Source organism: Aulonocara sp. 'chitande type north' Nkhata Bay, linkage group LG12 (genome assembly GCF_057382095.1).
Source record: "Aulonocara sp. 'chitande type north' Nkhata Bay isolate Kocher_YH1m ecotype deep benthic linkage group LG12, A_spYH_male_GT1.1, whole genome shotgun sequence".
NCBI classification, from domain to species: domain Eukaryota; kingdom Metazoa; phylum Chordata; class Actinopteri; order Cichliformes; family Cichlidae; genus Aulonocara; species Aulonocara sp. 'chitande type north' Nkhata Bay.
Genome location: NC_141355.1, coordinates 37,968,161 through 37,983,957, shown reverse-complemented (window position 1 = coordinate 37,983,957; position 15,797 = coordinate 37,968,161). Strand labels below are relative to the sequence as shown.

Here is a 15,797-nt window from a genome sequence, read left to right as displayed (position 1 = left end):
TGACTATTGACTGTCTGTAAATGATGTATGTAGTCACTCTGACGCCACACGTTAGATTGTGAAACTCTGTTTTGAATCCTCAAGTGTTTTGGCTACGTGTGAGTGAGTGAGTGAGTGAGTGAGTGAGTGAGTGAGTGAGTGAGTGAGTGAGCGAGTGAGCGAGCGAGCATCTTTGTGGGGGCCAAAAATTGTAAGTTTACTCTACTTGTGGGGACCAAAATGTCGTTTTAGTGTCAGGGTCACGATTAGGTTAGGGTTAGGCATCCATTTTTGATGGTTAGGGTAAGCGGCCAGGGAAAGCATTATGTCAATGAGATGTCCCTGCAAGGATATAAATACACACGTGTGTGTGAGTGATTTTTTTTCAGTATAAAAGCCGACTTTCCTTAACCTGGAACCGTGCAGATATATTGTCCAGGATCTAATGGAAACAGATCTGTACAAGCTCCTGAAGACTCAACACCTGAGCAATGACCACATCTGCTACTTCCTCTACCAGATCCTGCGAGGGCTCAAGTATATCCACTCTGCCAACGTACTACACCGTGACCTGAAGCCTTCCAACCTTCTGCTCAATACCACCTGTGATCTCAAGGTAGCGTCTCAAGCAGATGCTGGCTTCATTTAAATGCTTGTTTTCAGGCACTTACCCTTAAGGCCCCATTCAGATATTTTTCTTGTCACGGGAAAGACCTCCTCGTATGGTGGTTTAACTAACACCAGACATATTTTCATCATGATTTCATGATTAAATAACTTAATGTTGTCATAAATCCTCACCAATACAAATCTGCTGTGGAGACTCAACGTTTTACAGCCTATAATTTTTATGTTGTGTCCTCTAATGTGACAATTTCTTGTGCCTTTCTCATTTTTTTGTAGATCTGTGACTTTGGTTTGGCTCGTGTGGCTGATCCCGACCACGATCACACTGGTTTCCTCACAGAGTACGTTGCCACTCGTTGGTACCGAGCTCCTGAGATCATGCTCAACTCAAAGGCGAGTAGAGTAACAGTGGAGTATGTTTAGTGTTTTTAGGTTTTCCCAACTTAAAAAATACTTTGTGCCCTCCATTGAAACGTGTTGATTGGAAAACGACGACCCTGTTAGTGATAATATCTTTAAACTTTGTATTTCTATTTCAAGTCTTAAACTTTAATTTCTAAATACTAGTTGGAATAATTTAAAATGACTTGCAGCACTTGATAGGCACATGGTATATTAATGCTGTGTATAACTAAGTTAGTTACTGTAATCATGATTATGTCTGTTCTACTTGATTTCAGGGCTACACCAAGTCCATAGACATCTGGTCAGTGGGTTGCATCCTGGCTGAGATGCTGTCCAACAGGCCAATCTTTCCGGGGAAGCATTACTTGGATCAGCTTAACCATATTTTGGGTAAAAATAAACTTTGCATGCAGTAAACATGTAGAACTTTCCATTTTTTAAAAATTCAAATGAGTTGTGTTGATGTGTAAGTCCACAGAGGCTGACATTTAGCCCATAGGCCACAAAATTAAAGCCTCCTGCAAAATGAATCTGCCAGAACGGATCAGAGATGTTAGGGTTAGGTTATGGGTCTATAAGTCAAACACACATCTAGATGAATCCCATGATCCCCACAAACCGCACACACCTGAGTCACTTCTATTGCTCCATTGTTCAGCTCAGGTGGTGGCTGGGGTTCAGCTGGGGCTCTGTGGCTGTGTAGTGCATTGCTTTGTGGGTCTATCATAGCAAGCATTGAGGTTTTCTCCAGTTTGAGCAACAGTGGCCATGTAATCAGTAAACGTCTGCACCGGTTACTGGTTATTCCAGTTATTCCCTCTTGGATTCCTTTTGCTTGGTACTCGCTGCCTCATACTGGGAACCTGTTTTGTTTTGGAGATGGTCTGACCAAGCCGAGTCCTCCATGATGAACTTTGTTTTTCCTGATAATGAATTTGTTTGGTCTGTATTTGTTTGGTAGTACAGTGTATCATTATGGTGTGACTCAGCTGCGTTATTTAGTCTGTAAGAAAAACTTTGATACCTTTAGACTTCACACTCAGTCGCAACAGCTTCCTGGTGCCAGTCCATAGATACCGTAGACACTAATATGTCCTTATCAAGTCGGACTTTTTTGTCTCTTGGTGCTAGACCACATGTTGCTTCTCCCATCTGTCCGTTCGTTGTGCGGTCTGAATGTTTTTGTCCGTTTTTGAGAATTTTTCCTTTCAGTATAAACTTTTAGCGGAGGCTCTGCAAATTGTTACATATCATATCATTTATCATTTTACATATCATTTATTTATCATAAAAGAACAAAATCTGATTGTCTTTATGATTTTCTATTTGTCCTCCAGGAATTCTGGGTTCTCCCTCACAGGAGGATCTCAACTGCATCATCAACATTAAAGCCAGGAACTATCTCTTGTCACTGCCTTTGCGCTGCAAAGTGCCGTGGAACCGTCTCTTTCCCAACGCTGATCCAAAAGGTAAGAGGTGGAATCTCACCATAACCGCAGTATTTGGTCATCAGGGGATTAGTAAATGTTAAACATTTCCTGAGAGAATTTCGTTTTATAGAGCGGGGAGAAAAATGATTGCCTACACCTGGCTCACCTCATACACATCACATTACATTCATGTTGTGTCTACTTCTTTGATGACCTGTGCCCTGGCACAACACACAGCAGTCACAGTAGTCACAACATCTGGACTTTGGGGCTCAAACACGCTCACTACACTCTAATGATGTTTTTGCAGGTTCAGTTGGTTTTTCTGTGCATGATGGTTTTCTGTCTCCTTCACTGCTGAAATTAAATCAAATCATTCATAAGAACAGTGCTAATAAAGGCAGAGTGCCATTTCAACATAGTGAGAAAAGCTTTAGTAAAATCTTTGGTAATCACAATGTGAGTCCACCAACAGGCAGCCTGAAGCCAAATTCAGAGAGAAGCTGATGATAATATTTACACAGTGTAAATTTGAGTTTACTTAAGAAAAACGTCCTCAGAAGCTGTAAAATTCACAGAGAGAAGCTGAATGATGGATTTGGTCAAACTCAAGAACTGTGGCCAAACCTTTACTCAGAGCACAAAAGCAGTGCAGGTGGATGACGCGATATTGCTCTTAAATCCTTTTCTGTTTACAACACTTCACAATGAGTCACCACATATTCACCGTATCACCATGACATCTTCCAAACTGATATCATGCAGTGACACAGGCTAACACAGATGTTTATTAGAGCCATTCTGCAAATTCAGTAAGCTGAACCCCTCATTGTCACACAGTATTAAGGTTGGATGAAGGTTGGATGAAGAGATGCATCAAATTCGTGTTCAGTAAAGAGCTGATCAGAGGTGGACTGACAGACTTTGGTGTCAAAGGATGGTTTAAAAAAATGATAACATGTTGGATGTAGACTAGGACCTCTAGTGGACAGACAAGGATATTGTTGTTGTTTCAGAGTCACCTACAGTAAGTCCATCTTTGTGTTACAGCTCTGGACCTGCTGGACAAGATGTTGACCTTTAACCCTCACAAGAGGATCGAGGTGGAGGAGGCGCTGGCACACCCCTACCTGGAACAATACTACGACCCCACAGATGAGGTGGGTCAGGCATCTTGTGCTATATGGATCACCTGGGTTCAAAAAAACAGCACAACTTTTGTTATTTTACAAGATGATTGAAGAGCAGATTTCCAGCTTTAATTCAAGGAGTTCAGCAGAAGTATTGAACTGTTTTAGCAGGTGCTGTATTCCATATGCAGTTTTTTATATATATATAAATACTGAGTCCTCCATTTTCAGAGGCTCATGTTCAGTTCAGGCCTGATCCTCAACATGAGGTTCAAAGATAACGATGGGAGTGAAGACCGTCAGAGGGTGAATGTACGCTTAAAAGTGTAAGAAAAAATATTATGGCATGAATTGTGCTTGTAGTTAGAAATTGTTTTTAGGTGTTCAAATAAAGTAGAAAAGCATCTTACAAGAACCAGTCGCCGCTAAAACGAATGAATGCACTCGTCAGCAGATGCATCTGAAATACCACAGCAAGCAACTGAAGTGGATGACTGCCAAATTATTTTCATGGTTAATAAAAAGAGTTTCAGAGAATTTTGTCACTCTTGAGTAGGTAAACATATCAAAGTCTGCAATCACGAGCCACCAAATGCAACCTTGTACACTCAGGACCAGGAAGGCCAGATTAGACTGGCAGCAAACGTCTAAAAGAGCCTTCAAATATTCTTTGGAAAGATGAAATCAAGAGAAAATTGAGGAGGAGAGAAACGGCTCATTAACCCAAAGCACACCACATCCTCTGTCAAACATGGTGCAGGAATGTAATGAAACGGGCCACACAAGATTTCCATTAAATATTAAACACAGTTTTTATGTTTAAAATTGTTAGTTTGTTCAATTAATTTTGAGGCTAAGAAAATGGAAATACAAATGTCTGTAATTGCAAAACAGTTGATGCAAATTTCCATTGAGCTGCTTGAATTAAAGCTCAAACGTGCACTTCAGTCATAACTTTGATCTCAAAGTGATGGTAGTGGCGTTGTCCAAAAAGCTGCCTGCATGTTTCTCTGATCTAAAAATGTTCTTAATTTCTTTTGTGGTTGTTTGTGACTTAGCTGCTCTGTTGGAGCCAAACCTAAAGTCTCCATGAACATTTACCTCACTCTGCCCTCTTTGCTCTCTGTCTTTAGCCTGTTGCCGAGGCCCCATTTAAGTTTGACATGGAGCTAGATGACCTACCCAAAGAGACGCTGAAGGAGCTCATCTTTCAAGAAACTGCACGTTTCCAGCCCAGCTTTAGGTCCTAACATCCCACACAGGTAAGTACACATCACTGCAGCCCAACTTATAACCCTAAACTACTGAAAAATAACCTGCAGGGGCTGGTGACACAAAACTATGAGCAATTTGTTAAGAAGTACACAACAACCAACTTTTCCAAGGTCATAAAGATCAGGGAGATCCTCATGACTGTCCCACCTCCGCTGCTTCAAAGCGCGGTGGAGTGAGTCGTGTTCCCGCGTTGAAATCTGCTCAGGATCACTGGGGTTAAATTTAACAGCTCATCTGTTTAAGAGCTGTAGTCAGGACCTCACAGAGTAAGTTTAAATTTTGCTTTTGTTGAGTACGAAGCCGAGGTACTGGACAGGATAAAACCACTTAAAACCATCCATCTAAGCACTTTAAACGTAGTGAGTTGTGCTTTACTGCCATCAATTTGTATCCAAAGCAAGACACAAAAATTGTTCTGTGGTATGAAATTTAGATTTTTCAATATGCAGCATTTACCATGTATTAAGACTTATTTTTTCCCTATTGCCAATGTGTGAATTGATTGTAACGCAAGTTAAATTCAGTATAGTTTAGTGTGAAGGGTGTGGGACAGATATTCCAAGAAACTCTAAATGATAAGACTTTAATGTTCCTTAGCTCATGCCTCGCTTCGGTGCCTCTGTTCTGCTCCCACACTGTCAGCAGTGAGCAACACTAGTAATAATAATGGATTGGATTTATATAGCGCTTTTCAAGGCACCCAAAGCGCTTTACAATGCCACTATTCATTCAAATGGCTAACCTGTGTTAGCCATTTGAAACGGACGAACGTTCTTTGGTTTTGGGAATCAAACAAACCCTGAGCTAACGCTGGTTTGCCGGTTACAGGGTATCTGATGTACTGTCTTTAAGTGGCTGAGGTCATCAGTCCGTCCTCTCACACTAACCAATGGCACATACATGAAACATCCTGAAGTTGCATCTAGCTCCCTAGCTCCAGATTCTGCGGTTGCTAATGTGCCATCTGACCCACCTTAGATGTTTGGTGACTGGCCAGTCACCCTCACTTATGACTGATTATAAGCTGGTTGGAGTTGTTAAAGTAAACCTCAGGGGACTGCAACAAAAATGCTCCTAACAACAAAGCTAATCAGACTCCTTCAGCTGAATATGGACATTTTACAAAAGCTAACAAAAGGAAAGTGGCTAAAGCTACCGTGAGCTGTGAGTCAGCCTCTGGCCAGCAGCTTCGGTATGAGCAAAAGATTAATTATGAAAAAGTGAAAAAGGCTCATGTCCTGTTATCTGGTGAAGTCATAAACATACTGGGAAGTGACGCAAGTATCTGATGTTTGCTGTGTTATAGAAATCTGCTGCACCTTCTTTTGTTTAAGATACAACATCTCAGCTAAAGGTGTTTTTCTGTGATTACTATCAGGGCATATACAGTGCCAAACACTTTGATATTTGTTTTCTTGTTTCTATGACAGGTGATCTGACAGGTTTGTTAAGCACCGTATGAAAGTTTTAATAACTGAAACTGCATCAGTTGAATATAAATGGCATAGATGATCAGAAACCGGCATCGCTGGCCTGGGTGTTTGCTCCGTTTTCTGATGACTTGTGTGAGAAAACCTCCAAAAGTACAGTCAGATAGAAAACCTCAAATTCATGTTTTGCTGATGAAACTGTGATGTGCATCACGATACCGATTCTCTGTAATCGTGTTGATATTCTTGGAATGAAGGTGAAGAGTCGCATGGCGTCATTAAATATGCAGACATCATTGTGCAAATACAATCAGCTGATTGTGAGGGAGTCAGATGGGAGACGAGCTGTCTGTGCAGCGTCTGACAGTAATAACTTTGTCATATCAAGAATTATTATTATGTAGTTCTAAAAGTTTCTTTAAACAATGTAAACTACCCAGTTTATTGTTGCAATGTAATTCTTTATTTGACAGATGCACTGATGCTAAAATGGATACTCACCACTCTTAACAGCTAAAGTGTCATTTCCTTCAGAAAGGATTTTGGCAAATTATACAGTTAAAAACACGTCTGGATTGAAATGAAAATTTGGAGAGATTGTTTTTGTTTGTCCCCTCCCTCGCTGATCTCTGCTCACCACCAGCTGCTTCCTGACAGGCCTCCTTTTGTGATAATAGCTATCAGCTCTACATTTTATAGCCCATCATCCTCTTTGTGCACAAGACGGGCTGTGTGTAATTACTGTGTTTCCACTGTGCATGTCTTGAAGCATAACACGAGTGCAGTGAAAGTGAGTCTGTTGTGCGACACCTCCCAGATTAGAGCACTGAGCATGTTTGCATTTTTTTAGTTCCTTGTTTCAGTATCTGCAGATCTGGTTATCTGTAAAAGTGCTGCCTTTCTGCGCTGCACTCATCTCCTGGGGCCTGGGCTGTCAAGCAAATGCATCATAGCCAGGGTAGCTTTCCATTATATAGCTTTGCTTGATCTAACATCAGCAATCAGGCTAAAGGGTCACGTGAACACAGTTATCAGCTGCATAAGTCTACCCGGGGTTTATCTATGCAGCACGTTCACATGAAAGAGGAAGAGTTCAAACATGGACCGGGGTTAAAAATAAACGCGCTGTGAAACGTACAGGAAAAGTATAGCATTATAAAATTGACTGATTCTTATATAGTGCTTTATACAACAGCCTCATTCGCCCATTCATACAAGCACTTTCTTCTATGTTTAAGTGAGTGGGGTTAGTATCTTGCCCAGGGATATGTGGCTTGCAGACTGGAGCAGCCAGGGATCGAAGCACCGGCCTTCCGATCAGTAGATGCTGCTTTACCTCCTGACCTACAGCCTCCCCACAAAGCTACTGTATGACTGTGTGCAGGCGTCAGCACTAGATCTGCCAGAAGGTTCGTTTTTGCCCCCTGCTGCAACAGCAGTAAGCGCCAAAATATTATTTTTGTAATTATAGGCGAGATTAGACTAAAATAACTATTTAAGTGTTTTATTAGTATTACAAATGATTTGGAGTGATTTCATCACAGATCAGAAAGGGAAAATATATTTTGAATCTACAAATAAATGGTACAACAAACACAATAACACAATAATGTGATTATCTTTGGACGTCGATGAAGTTTAAGACTGAAAAAGCACCATTATATTAAAAAAGTTTGAAGCCAGGATAAAAAGCTGTTAAGTGACTTCTCAGTATCACAGCTCTGTTATTAAGACACCTGCTGCTTCATTCATCAACCCTTTGAGGTCTTGCTTCTGCATTTAATCTCTATATTCTGCTACATAATGGTGGGCACGGTGAGCATGCTTCATTTTCTCTCTTTGAGTTGATCCGTTCTCTTCCGTTCGTTTAAAAAAAAAAAAAGGCGTCAGAATAAATAGCTGCACATGCGAAGGAGGAAATGGCGTGACTGACAAGCCAATCAGTCGTCGCCTGTACCTACATTTCTAGGGAGTTGCATACATGCCAGGTCACAGCATAGGGTTTGATTTATGATGTAACCAATGAGATTTAAGGCGGAAGTATAAATGATGACCCTGAAGCTGTGATATAATAATGCTACAGAGAGCTTTTTAAAACCATCTTTCTTACTGTCCCCACATGTTAAACTCTAAGTTGCCCACAGGTGTAAATGTGAGTGGGAATGGTTATCTGTGTGTGTTAGCCCTGCAACAGACTGGGGACCTGTCCAGGGTGTGCCCCGCCTCTCGCCCTACGACAGCTGGGATAGGCTCCACCCCCCCTCTGCTGGATGCTCAGTGTTATGAGTCTTGGGTTCAGTATGGCGGCTCATCACGGCGTCTCTGTTTCCTTCTCCTTCCAGATGATTCTGCGGACTGGCTCCTGCGTTGCCACTGCTCCTCCCCGCCTCCACACTGTTGCTGTGATATTTTATTATTCATTTTTATTTTATTTTATTTTTTTTAGTTTGGGTTTGTTTTTGTTTGAATGCTCCTCTGCCGATGTCCACATCTCCTGGATTCCTTGGGTCTCACTCGTCAAATCCACTTTGCTCAGGAATGGCGTCAGGAATCAATCAATCAGATCATCCTCCGTTTTGCTTTCTTTTTCTCTCGTTCTCTCTCGGAGGTGAGGACAGGTGAGGGGAGGGCGGGGTCACATCACAGCTTACAGGGGTGGTTGGGGTTGTGTGTTTTAAGCCAAGTTAAGCATTTTTTTTCTACCTGTGTGTCTCAAACAACAGGGGTTGGGGGGGGGGGGTTACTATTCAAGACCTTTAATGTCCAGTTGAATGATGGTCATAGACTAGCTGCTCTTTTCTCTGCCTTCATTGCACAAACAGCAGAGGGTTACATCTAAGGATCATTGATCGGAGTTTTCTAATGCTCGTCGCAGTGTTACAGGGGATGCAGTCTACGTTTTTTCTTCTATTTAGAAAAAAAATCCAAATTTAACAACCTGATTTATGCAATGAAATCACTGAATCAGCCAGAGGGTCTGCAGGCAACAAGCCATCAGTCAGTGAGGACCTATGTTTTATCAAACGCTGTATTTTAATTAACACACACAAGGCCCGAATGCAAATGTATACCTATAAAGACATATATAAATATATGGCCTAAAGAGTCTTAAGATATTTTAAAGGTGAGAATTAGGATTTCCTGTCTCATCAGCTGGAGGAGGAAAGTGTCCACCTTAGCTGTGAGGAATTTCCCACACGTCTGTATGTACAGGGTGGTGTTTTTCATGGTGGGTTGGGGGAGCTTTACCGCATCAGGACAAGAATTCAGTTACCGCTCAGCGCTTGTTTTGTCTGGAGGAAATGTTGTTGTGCCTCCCCGTTTCTTTGTCTTCTTCTCTTCTTCTTTGTGAGTTTCTGTTGATCTCTCTCTGTCTCTCTCTCTGTCTCTCTCTCGCCTTGTTAGAATAAAACTGTGCCCTTTGCATGACTGTTAAAAGCTCTGTATACAAAGACGACGATGTTAAGTGCCACACAAACCGGGCGGATCTGCCGGGAGAGCGCCCAGGCTCTGTCCGTTCTATCTTTTGTGGTATATCACACTTTACACACTCACGGTGCTTTTTGTCCTCTTTCTTTCTGTCGCTTTCACAACCTCTCTGTCCATTTTTCTTCTGTCTTGTTTTTTCTTTATTTCTTCAGATTTCAACTTTTTGTTTCTTAGATAAACTCCATCTGCATGCTGTGAGACATCTTGTTGTGGTTGCAAATAGGAGAATAACCATATAACTGTATTTATGCCAAACACACACACACACACACACACACACACACACACACACACACACACACACACACACACACACGTACGTACGTTTCCTGAACCTGACAAATGGGATCCAGGCATTATAAAGTTAGAAATTATACTCAGATATAACAGATCATGCTTGTTTTGTTGTGGGGTTTTTTTGTTTTTGTTTTTTTGTTTTTGCTTTAAATTGCACATTTTAACGCTGATAGCCGTTAGCAGCGTCAGCGCCAGCAGCCGACTGCAGTAAAACTAAAAAAAACAAAAAGAAATGCAGCAGAAGTCAAGACCATAATTCCACTTTTTGTCAGTAACTGCTGATTAAAGACTGTTGAATTTGAAGGTTTTATTTCAAGTGAGAGGAGCCTAAAAATAACACATATATCAGTGTGTGTGTGTGTGTGTGTGTGTGTGTGTGGGTGTGGTGTGTGGGTGTGGATTTGGAAACTTTTGGGGAGCAAAAGCGGGATGAAATCCCCAAAGCTTCAGCTTGTTTAAATCTATTCGGCTTTAATGGCACACCTGACCTTAGGTTGGGTTGCAGAACTGCATATTCAAATTGAAACCTCTTGGTAAGGTGTGCATGACTCGTGTTAGTTACGATATTAAAACATTTCAGAGTACATCAAATTTAAAATCTACCTGAATGGATTCTTCAAGAATCTGACTCTGCTGCACTTAAAGTACAAAATTGAAATCTTTTATTAAAAGATTTTTCCTTTTTCCCCCCTGCATGTGGTCAGTCGCAGAGGTAAACTCATGATTTTTATGTTTCTCTGAGGAGACGAGCCAAGTTTAAGTCGTTTTAAAGTTGATCTCCCCGAGGGCGGAGCTGCTCTGGTCGATAATAAATCACAGAGCCAAAGAACCTCAGTTTTACTTTTTTAGTTCTGACCTAAATGACATTAGACTGAAGCTGAGCGGAGCCACGACAGGACGCCGGAGCTCTGCTGAGATGCACTCAAGCCATAATCGGTCAGCCAGCCAGCCCATTGCACCTCTGACTGTGATGTCACGGCGTACTGACACCTCCCTCGAGTACACGTCAACATCACTGCAGCCACGTGATGTTACGCCAATGAAAGTGGCAAAAACGAACGTTAAGACTCGAGATTAACGCGCTGACTTAAGACGAAAGCAAATGTTTTCTGGGTCTGCTGAGTTTTCTGGAAAGAACATGTAACTTTGCACAAACTGACGGATAATTGGAGTCGTCTTTAGAGCGAACCGTTCATTGAGAAGCAAAGATGGCAAATTGAGAAAAATGAGAATCCATGAATGGACACAAGCTTCAGGTAATAAATGAAGTGATGCAGTTTTAAAGGTACTTTCTGCAGTGACCCTCTGCAGAGTTTAATGAACTTTTACCACTAGGGGCAGTGTTACCCATCGATGTGTTCAGATAGTTCCAGATATGTGCCCCTTTTCTCGTAAATTTAGTTTTAGCCCTGCCCTTTTCCCTAGAGGCCGGTTCGCGACCTCCTGTCAGTGTCTGTTTAGATCACGGTTTTTACTGGCTGGGTTGCTGAGAGCTGCAAAGAGGGCGATGCAGTCACCTGTAATTTATCAGGGAGATGCTGACTAATCAGCCAAAACTTGGAAAAAACAGCCACTGAGTAAGTTAGTAACTTGGTCTCATTGTCACAGGTGTTTGCAGACGAGTCGGCATGTTTCTTGCAAACTACGGGACTTGCCTGTCACAAGGTCTGAAACTACTTTGACTTAATAACAGCACGCAGCTTCCTGCAGCCTCTCACCAACCATTGTTCTACCACAGCATTACTCATCAGTCGACCTTACAGCAGCCGCTCAAAATCGTAACCTGATGAGCTGCGGATGCTCTAAGCCTGTGTGACTGAAGCCCTTAAGCTCACCTGGTTTCATTGCGCCATCTTGTGGTATAAACTCAGATGGCAGTACAGCTGGCCCCCAGTTCAGTTTCTGCTGATATTGCATAAACACGATAGGAAGGTGTTCTGAACGTGAAGTCAAAGAAGCTGATTCTTCATTCTGCTGACAAAAAGTACCTTTCAACACGTTTTTCCACCAAGACAAACTTTATTGTAGTTTTTAAAACAAAATCAAACAAATCAGCATCAGAGGAAAAAAAGAAAAATCCACATAAAGAGGACACACCTCAAACCTTGACTGCTTTACAGAAGAGAGTAAAACTTTGTGACTTTCAAAAGTTCAAAAAAAAAAAAAAAGGTCCAGCTGAACACATTTCCCCAGTGATCAGGGTAAAACTGCGTGGTCTTTCGGTAAACTCACAGACCTGTACAAATAAAGTTTGCTTTGTAAATGTATACTTTAATCTTTTGGATCAGATTTCCCTCTTTGCTAACATCTGAAAAAATATTATTTTTGGTTCAGTTTGCAGAGATTTACCTAAAAAAAATATAGTTCATGACCAAAACTCTGATGCAGAAATGACAGTTTTTGCACTCAAATTAAAAGACGCTGAGATTCGTCTGTCCCAGTGCTCCAGCGCTCGCTGCATACACCCGTCTGTCACACGATTATTAAATGCACTTGCTTCTACAGTACTTGGGATGGGACTTGTAATCCGAGGTGCCTGCCGGGACTTGACTCGCCTGTAGATAGCCTTTTTTTTGGGGGGCGGGGGGGTTAGCGAGAACATTAAGGGCACTGGAAATCTTACTGGGATTAGTTGTATAAAACAAAAAAAAGCTTCTGCTGAGTTCTTTGTGCAACCTGTCTGTTTGTGCCTTTTTTGATAGTCTTGATATCTGAGATTTGATGTGCAGCTTTCGTTCAGTCGGGAATCCGTTGTAATTGCAGTATATGCGCTTAAAAATGAATACAATCAAGTCTGGGGGGTGGGAGGGGTTCGGGGGTTATCCTTACCTTTCATTTCTGTAAATTTTAAAGAGATTTGTTGCCACAGCTGTGTGATTTGTGACTGTATTGAAAAGATGAAAAGCAAACATTTTATTTTATTTTTTTGCGTAACACTTTTTTGAGATTTTTTTTTTCCTTTTTGGGGGGGGGGGGATGTTTTTGTGCAGATATTTTTATTGTAAAATGAATGTTATGTTTCTATCAGACACTAATCTTGTTTGAGTTGTCTCCAGTGGAACTACTTCACTCTGTATGTTTTGATCAGTATAAACCTTTAATTGTGTAGTTAACATTTCTGAAAGGAAAATAAATAAATAAATAAATAAGATCCTTGGTTGTATTTTTAAGGGTTTCTCTTCAACCTGCCATAGAAATTGTTCTGAATTGATTGGTCAGTTTTATTTTGCTGTCGTGTGAAGGATTTGACTTGAACGAAGCGTTCACTATTATTAAAGACTGACTGCTACTTTGAAAGATCTGTTCTTTAATGTTTTTCTTTGCAACTCTGCCATGACAATTAAATAGACATTAAAGTTTGTGCTGCGTTTGAGGTGTTTCCTGCCAGCACGTATCAGTCCTGGATTCTAATTGGTTGTTGGACAAGCAGAGGTACATGCGGCTGCAAGTCAACTCTACTCGGCACCAAACCAAACCCAAAAAAGTACTCATGGCCGAAATGTTTGACAGCATTACTAATTTAGTTTCATCTGCTTTTATGCTTCAGTTTGTTTTTAACATCGTTCTTCACTTTATCATTAACTGATAAAAACAAACAAAAACAGCTCTGCACACTGACTCCAACTGATGATTTAATCCTTACAACTTTTATTTAAAAGCAACATTTCCATCGTGCTGAGGAGGAGACATGTTTGAGGAAGATCAACTGGATAAAAAACTTTGCTTTAACCACAGAAAACCACTGGAGGCGCCGTCTTCAGCTAAAAGGATACTTTAGGTTTATTTTGTAAGCTGAGTGGGCCCCAAAACGGAGCGATGTCCCGGTGTCTGGAAAAACGCACAACCAGTCCGAATGAAAAGGCTGGAAATCTATAAATACCTGAAATACGGAGTACAGCCTGTAGAGGGCGCTATTAAAAAAAAAAAACCCAAAAAAAACACACACATGGCAGAAAAACTTTCCAAAGGGAGAAAATCCTTAAAGATGTTTGTTTTTTTAGTTTTTTTTTAAATGTGGTGTTTAAATGAAGCTCTAATGCATCTTATACAATGAAATATTTTTCTAGTATAAACAAAGACATTACTTTTTTGTATAATTTGGGGGCTTTTTCATTTCAGTTAAATAGTTTTAATACAAATGATTGATTACAGGCTGATTGACAAATACTATCCCAGTTACCCAAATACCATCTCCCTGGTCCTGATCTCTAAACCTACTGATGGTGAATTCTACAATTTTAATGCCAAGTGTGGCGTAAAAATCTGATGGAATAAAAATGACGTATCCACAATCACTAAATACTGGATTTAATATAAGCAAGAGCCCCCAAATCCAAATAACACCTGTGACTGACACCTCCCATCACTCACAGCAGTGTTTGCCTTGCTCCTAACACACTGCCTGTAAGTGCATTCCAGACTCAATAATGACATTCCTGACAGTTGACAGGCTGTTGTTACTCTTTCTAATGGACGTTTTGGTGCTTCAGAGGGCTTTTCAAACCAACAAATGATACAAAGAGGCAGAAACGTTCAATAAAAGCACAGAGCATATGGAACATGTTGGAGTCCACATTGAGGGATTAAAGTTTCCTTTGAAACTACATTCTTTCCTGTGCCAGGAACCCATTTCAAGCACAGCCCCAAGGTGCTTCTGTCCAGTCACAGGCTGGATCGGCTCCCTTTAATGAAAGTAGGCTGGATGATTATTTCCGCCTGAAGTCTTTACAGTGTCAAGGATGAGGTTTGTCCTGTCACAATGTTTAAGAACGCATTAAAGCAGTATCATCTGCATACATAAAATACTCTTTAAAATATTAATAAAAAAGCAGATTAATAGTCCACAAAGTGTGTAGTACATGCAGCAGAGTCTGTCCTGAGTCTTCCACCTACCTACAGGGTTGGTGGGCAAATTGCAGGGGGTCTATACGATGCTCGTTTTGTGAGACCATGTACCTCTCACCAGGTGTTCAAAGCACTTTGTGACCAGTGATGTGTGACTGCTCTAAAGTCTTTGTGGACTTGATGGCAAATACTATTAATAGTAAATAAAAATGACTGATCATAAGGAAAGAGATGCTATATTTTATTTGAAGATATATTTTCCCAGCTTCTTCTGTTTATTTTCATGATCTTATATGATCATCATTGTATACTCATCGTTTTCTGTCCCAAACTGTTACCTGTGTTTTCTTTGAACTTCAGCTGGGATACATTGGTACTTTTCTTTTCTTTTTTTGTAAACACTCGAAATATGTGTCATCTTCTCATTAAATGAGTAGGAGGGGTCACATCAGCATAAAAGTATTTACAAAGATTTAAGCATGTTTCTCAGATTCAAAACCTAATGGCATTTGAGGATTTATTGATTTATTTATTTTTAGTAGCATAATCTTTTTTTTTAGAGGAAACAACAACTTCAGCAGTTTTATACTGTCTTTAGGAAAAAGTCATCCATAGAGAATTTATCACCTAAAGCGGGACCAAACCAACTTCAAAGGGGACCAGAAGTATTCACGTTTTAGTAGTACTCAGTGTGTCCGGTAGGTGGTGCTGCGGTACAGTTTAATATGATGTGCTGCGGCATGTCCCGTGACTGATTCATAAATTCAAAACCTCATTCACTTTTTTTCAGCTACAAACCAAAGCAGGTCAGAAGTTCGAGTCTTTTGCTTTTAATTTTGTAGTAAATTTAAAAAGCATCTTCGTTCATACTTATTAATATATTAATATCG

General features: G+C 40.7%; 1 protein-coding gene across 1 annotated transcript in view; it reads left to right on the top strand.

Moving 5' to 3' along the window:
• mapk1 (mitogen-activated protein kinase 1) overlaps nucleotides 1-12,473 on the top strand; it is a 37,413-nt gene extending 24,940 nt beyond the window's left edge. Inside the window, exons 3-9 of the mRNA XM_086315513.1 lie at nucleotides 406-595; nucleotides 883-999; nucleotides 1,287-1,401; nucleotides 2,349-2,480; nucleotides 3,492-3,601; nucleotides 4,705-4,833; nucleotides 8,619-12,473. Coding sequence (XP_086171639.1) covers nucleotides 406-595; nucleotides 883-999; nucleotides 1,287-1,401; nucleotides 2,349-2,480; nucleotides 3,492-3,601; nucleotides 4,705-4,821 — 781 coding nt within the window. The 3' untranslated portion in view covers nucleotides 4,822-4,833; nucleotides 8,619-12,473. The remainder of the gene's footprint in view (nucleotides 1-405; nucleotides 596-882; nucleotides 1,000-1,286; nucleotides 1,402-2,348; nucleotides 2,481-3,491; nucleotides 3,602-4,704; nucleotides 4,834-8,618) is intronic.
• The last annotated feature ends 3,324 nt before the right edge of the window (nucleotides 12,474-15,797 follow it).